The sequence below is a fragment of the Sphaeroforma arctica genome (assembly GCF_001186125.1).
Source record: "Sphaeroforma arctica JP610 unplaced genomic scaffold supercont1.674, whole genome shotgun sequence".
Taxonomy (NCBI): domain Eukaryota; class Ichthyosporea; order Ichthyophonida; genus Sphaeroforma; species Sphaeroforma arctica.
The window spans coordinates 39950-46780 of record NW_014039884.1 but is presented as its reverse complement, the minus strand read 5'-3'; the positions used below and the strand labels follow the sequence as shown (position 1 = coordinate 46780).

The 6831-nt window shown below is 38.3% G+C and overlaps 2 protein-coding genes across 2 annotated transcripts in view; one reads left to right on the top strand and one right to left on the bottom strand.

The window, feature by feature from the left end:
• Nucleotides 1-4713: 4713 nt before the first annotated feature.
• Nucleotides 4714-5456, bottom strand: SARC_07984 (hypothetical protein; the record flags this gene model as incomplete). The annotated part of the gene is made up of 2 exons (XM_014298060.1): nt 5331-5456; nt 4714-4865 (listed from the first exon to the last, which is right to left on the bottom strand). Coding segments are annotated over exons 1-2 (204 nt in total), but the record flags the coding sequence as incomplete, so codon positions are not given.
• Nucleotides 5457-5848: 392 nt separating this feature from the next.
• SARC_07983 (hypothetical protein) overlaps nt 5849-6831 on the top strand; it is a 2784-nt gene continuing 1801 nt past the window's right edge. The window contains exon 1 of the mRNA XM_014298059.1: nt 5849-6545. Within this exon, the coding sequence (XP_014153534.1) occupies nt 6414-6545 (132 nt within the window). The 5' untranslated portion in view covers nt 5849-6413. The remainder of the gene's footprint in view (nt 6546-6831) is intronic.

Below are 6831 nucleotides of genomic sequence, written 5' to 3'. Positions count from 1 at the left end.
TACAAAAGCTTCAGCGTCATGTGATGTTCGACGAAACTGCAAGACACATTCGACAGACACCACCCCGACTGAGTACTTCGTACGTCTCCAAGCGTACACATTATGAGGTGAAAAGAGCACTTACCGACGCTTCGAAGGCGGGGGAGTACTGCAGAGCTTGTGTCATCGGTGATGATTCCACTGTTGCCGATGGTACATCTGTGGCAGACTATATTTGAATATTGGAGAACAAAGAAAGTCGGTTTTTAGGACAGACTATGCAATATATCTCTACTGACGGAAGACAAGAGATTGAATAGGTTGTATTCAACATTGTATAAACCTAGTCTAACGCCACTGAATACATCACATAGCATAGTGTTTTGGAGAATACAAACAGGGTGGTTACGTATCTAATACAATGATTGAACTAGGTGAAACGGAAACACAAAGATAGCTTTTAATCACCAAAAATCAGCTGCCCTATTTTTATATTGAAAGGTAGTTTCAAGTCTCTCGTTGTAGTGCTGTTTTAGAAATTTGATCACTATCGACACGTCTGCATTGTGGCACACATACATTCGCACGACATCACCTTAGGCTGCATCCTATCGCAGCAACCAACCACTCTAATATACACATCATGTTCTGATACAGGACTTGTGCTTCAATCCTAAAGGCAATGAACCTAAAAGTTTGTTACCAATCTCATTGTGTCTTCACCATCAAGCATTTTATCTACTCAAATAGATACAATCATACACATAGTCAGCGATATTAGTACATTTCCATCCGCTAGCACACCTGAACGATCGCGTCTAGCGTGGTAAACTCTGTAGTCGATCTATTTCGCTTGAAAGTCGTTGCGTCTTCCGAATTGGCCTCCTTCGTCAAGTGTTTCTGTACTTCGCTCACAGGCATATCCGCAGGGGTCTCCACTACCGTTATCATGGTTCCAGGTTTGATCGCACTCGAAAGGGATTCACTCGAGCTGTATTTTTGCTGTTGGGTGAGTTCAGTTTGCCGAAGAGTATATATTGAGCATATATTCAAGGTCTTGTATGATGCATGGTAGTGCATTATTCATATTCTTTGTGTGTATGTATATGACAGTGTTAACTCGAAACAGTCACAAGACATGTAGGCAACCATTGAATCTGTGACTCTAATGGGGAGGATCGCATGTGGTTAGGTAAATACCGAGTTTTCCATAACATACCTGACGAACACCCTATCACACATATTGTGCATACGCACATATATACATATACAAATACATCGGTAGCCACAAGTGGGTTGACATAGATAATATCAAACTTCCACGGGCCCATATACATACGCGAACATACACAGAAGTAACGCATATCATTATAACTTGACAAATATACGCACATGCCTTTAGTGAACGATCAGTGTAGCAACACTAGCTGTATACGTATGCATGAAGTCAGCATTGCAGCTTCCACGGGCAAAAATACAATCCACAAAGAATACATATATATATATAGACACGTACTTCAATAAACCCTTGAAGGCATGTGGCCGCCTGCTCGAAGGCTACAGTCCCAGTGGTAGTGACCTGTGGCAGATAGCCGGCACTATTCCACGGCGCGGCTTCAACGTCTTCCTCTTGCACATCCGCTGAACTGCGGTCAAGTTGTGCGCCCGGGTCTTGGTCACCGATCTCCTCTTCTTGCTTATCCGTGGCGGTGTAGTAGGACTGTAGTTGATAATGTTTATGGACTTCGTGTTCAAAACTGGTTTAAAATTTCACATAATAAAGAAAACCCTGCACAATACAACGCGACTACACCATAGTAATCGTCTATCTTTGATCGACTTACTGTGTCTCTGAAGTTATCGGTACTGTCACTGAGTCTTCTGGAGTCCTTTACCATCGCTTGCTCAGGCATCCTTAATCCCATTGGTTGGTTTGTGGTGGCGGCGGCAACCGTCTTGGTGAATTCGAGCCAGGTGAACTCCACGCCATCCTCTTTCATCTGTATACACGCGGATAAGTGTGTTTCGGTTAAGACCAATTTTTGCTAGAGTGGTTGTGTGCTGATTCATAGTAGTCAAATCGAACTGGATGCATGTTATGTATGCGATGTTAGAGGCACACGGGCGTTCAGCCCATCACAATATCAGTCACGCATACTGAAAACATAGAATCAATAAATAACAGAAGACAAATAAGAGGAAAAAACCCTAAATACGTTCACAAGTTTATGCGCTGTACGTGTACAATTGAAACGATCGGTATAGAAATAAATCGAACAATGCACTTTTGTAAATTAGATAAAGCTACAGATTTTCACCAAAAAGTTCAAGTGCGTATACCTGATCAGTTGTATTTGGGGGGGGGTTTTTGGGGGGTACCAGCACATGTAGTGCGTATGTGTATTTGCTGACTTACGAGTGCAGTATTTTTTATTACTTTTTTACAGTCTCATAACCAAGTACTATTTCCCGAGCCTTACTCAGGTAGATTGTACAGGCACGGGTATGTGTATAACTGTTGGACTGAGACTATATACATATACATACATACATATACATACATTTATATATGTATATACTTATACATATATAAATCTTTTGATAATGCTAATAGCTACAAGTTTAACATGTGTGATTTAATCGGGACTAAATCTATATAGATACAAATGTACAATCTTTATATACCCAATTCGGGTGGATAGCGACAGAGAAGCTGCTGAGTGATATATAGCATGCATTCGTATATACAGTAGTTGATACCAACGATGTGCTAATACTCGTACTTTTTGATGCTTGGACATCTGATCATGCAGGTGCCGCAAAATATTGACTACTTTTACATATACAACACGCCTAATTAAAAACCAGCCACACTATTGCAGAGGTTATACATTTCACAAAAACAAGGAATCATAGGTGTATATATAAATACGTATATATAATATGTTTATATGTATATCTAAAAATGTACATAAACAATGAATGTATGCATATACGTATATATATATATATATAAATAAACAATCAATGTATGCATGCATGTTTATATATATATATATAAATAGAATATGTGTGAGTAAATATACTGTATCTATGTATGTATGTAAATGCATCTATATATATATATATATATACTGTATTAATATTTATGTATGTAAATATTAAATATATAAATATATATACGTATGTAAATATATATACATACATATTTAATATAAAAAAATATATGTATATATGCTTGTATCTTTGTATGCGAGTCCATATATATATACGTATGTAAATATTATATATATATATACGTATGTAAATATTATATATATATATTTACGTATGCAAATATTATATATATATATATACGTATGTAAATATATATACATACATATTTATATAACAAAACAATATTTGTATATATGCATGTATGCTTGTGTCTTTGTATTTGAGTCCATATATATATATATATATATATATATGCATGCATGCATGTATGAACGTATGTATGTATATATGCATGTATGTGAGTATATATATATATATATATATATAGATGTTATATATATATAGCACACACACACACACACATGTATATATATTAATAAATAAATATAATCGCATAAAGTCCGAGTTAGAACAACAATCGCACAAAGTCCTTAGTTTAAACAACAATCGCGCAAACAACAATTGCAACCAAGTTCGAGTTTAAATAACAATCGCATGAAGTTCAAGTTCAATCTATCAGCCACACTATTCCAGAGGTATACATTTCCCAAAAATACGGAAACATAGTTGCATTCATTTGTGTCCTTAGAAACAAACCCAATATCAGCCACACTATTCCAGAGGTATACATTTCCCCAAAGTACGGAATTATAGTTGCATTCATTTGTGTCCTTAGAAACAAACCCAGCCTAGTGCAGCGTATAGAGACCACTCACTCTGAGTTTGACATACTAATCGACACATACTAAAACATACTCACACAGATATCTACAACTAGACTATGGTAGGTATATATACGTATTTGTTTTATGTGTGCGTATGTAGAGTCAAGTTATTGGTGCACTTATGTTGTGTACATAAATACATGCACCTACCTCGAAAAGCTTCACATGCCAATCATTTGGCACGAACAGCAATTGATTCCAAGACTCCACAAATGCCTGTGGAGCTTCTTGGATGGCATTATATTCTGACTGGGCCTTCTCTGATACACTTGCGCAGCAGAATATGCGTGCGCAACATCCCGGTCTCTCGACTTCAGAGTTATAGGCTGTCGCCAGGGACTACATAATAGTCGTGGAACAAAACACAAGGATGTTGGTGATGATGAAACATACCAGGGCGGATAATTACACTGTTGACTCAAGACATATTACACTGTTGACTGAAAGCTACGTATAGAGGTTGTGCATAGAATCAAGGCGTTTCTATCATCAGAATTTGAAAATTTATAATGACTTAGTTGGCGGAAACCGATGTCTGATTCCAAATTGACCAAGGTAGTGCTCACAAGGACTCGAGTATATTCATATAGAACACTGCGTGCTCGTAACTGACTTTCAATCGAACACCCCACTGTTTTATTTTGCTATATAATCGCTAACGAATCCTACATCCAGGGTTGCTCTACCCACACAGGACCTATCAAGTCGCACTTAACAACTGCTGATCCTAGTATCAACTCTACAATATATTACAGCTCTACAAAGTCACGAGAATCCTAATAATATAACATACAGTGTTCAGACGATCCATAAATTCGGCATACATCACTTCTCCGAAGCCCAGGGGAGCTCTAACTGCCAATTGGGTGGGAATGCCATGATCGAAGGCTCGGCATTCTGGCAACCCAACGTGATTGGCTTCAATGACCACACTTTTATTATCACCTAAATATGGTGGTCAAGCAATACTCTGGAATGAGATGGCGTCTCTACTATAATCTTCTGCCTACAGATAGTTCTATGCCTATAAATAAAGTGATATCTCGGCGCCAATACTATTTCTTGTTAGTGTGTCCTGAGATGCCCAGTTGCTATGTAGTGCGATATAGTGGTGGTCCGTATATCAGAAGTAGTAGGCTACAAGGACACTGAAATGCAGCTGTAACTGTGTATGCACTGTATCAAAGTGACATTGCGCGGGTGTAGGGGGCGTGCAGTGTAGCCACCAAGTAAACATCTAGCACAAAGACATACTCGTTCGGTGCGCTACAAAGTACAATTTCACTGGTTTAAACGCGAGATACCGCGCAGAATATAAACGAAAAATCAGCGAAACCTGATGACATGTGTTCAATATAAAAATATAAATCGGTAAGCGTCGGCACGGTTGCTCTCCTAACGGTAACATACTGCCTGAAACAAGGTTCTTTCGGAGTTTCTCAATCTTCTCCAGCTCAAGCATCTTGTCTTAACTATCGACGGCACATGGACGTATGTAAAGGATGTACATACACAGTAGTAACGCACACAGTATAGAGATTCAGAGGAGTAATTGAACAGATGGGTTGCACCTTAGTATATATGAATTTCATACACAGATGTACATACATACGTTCGTCGTTCTGCGGCTGCCACTTGCATTAGGTACGCATTTTTCTAAATAACAGGCTGGAATCTGTTCAGCCAATGGTATCTACCATGTATGGGAAACAAAATTTTATTGGGGAGAAAGGTCATTTTCTGTCACTCTATTGGGTAATACAACTTGGTAACTAAGCTGCAGTCAGTAGTGTCTTGAGATCATTTATTGCTATATTTTTTAATTTTCTAAAGAGTATATTTTTTCTTTTTAGAATAACGGCTCCCAGTTTGGTCGGTCGTTTGAAAAACGGTCTGATGAGATAAATATACGCATTGGGATCATGGTCCTCTACTATGTAGTATATAGAGAAAAATTAAAAGTATGCCTCAACACGTTTTGGGATCCATCGTATTCATAGCACTTTAACGTTGAACTTCGAGAGAGGAAAATGAACAGAAGAGCATTTGAAAGTCACAATCTTTACGACAACGATTTTCTTTCACATCCTCTCTTGCTGTGTACACACATGTGTTCCGGAATTGTGCATGGCATTCTGGAAATTTGAAGGATTGACAACTCCCACACCACTCTCCAGGAGTCCAGTGTCTCCGCTCTCGTGTAGAGATTGAGTAGAGAGAGGGTCGTTATTTTCACAAATATAATGATAAAACGTGTTTACTTTAGATTTTACAATATATATTTATTTTAATGCAAGCGAAATCCATTGTTGAAATTGCGAGTCGACAGCGACCGAAGCATCTTGTTACAACTGCCAGTATCCGAATACATTGCCGCCCATACGCAACAAGTATTCTGAGAAAAAATACCATTGAGGCGCCAGCATCATACTTGTCTTAGCCTACCTGTTGCCAGTATAGTTCCAGCCCAAACCACTCAAAACAAATATAATCATGGAACTCGAAGGGTTTTGCTATTGTGAAAGGATCCGTTTCAGAATCGAGCTCAAAAGTGATACAGAGGTTGTGCCTCTATATTGCCACTGCGAATCATGCAGACGAGCTCATGCAGCACCACTGTATCAGGTAAGGGCTCCTTTTCGTCTACCTTTTATTTCTGAGTTTGATTATGCATCTGAAATATTCTTCTTAAATAGCAGGCATTATCAATCATCCGTTAAAAAATAGAACATAGTATCTGCCAGAGTACTCGCTGAGACATTTTATTTATTTATACGTACACCTTCGTACAAGCTGAATATTCTGGTCCAAAATGTCAGTGTACTTTGTTTTACTGCCAGTTCTTATTTTTCAAACGCCTTGAATGCAATGTGTGGGAAGTTTATGCACAACCTTGCATATACATACGTAT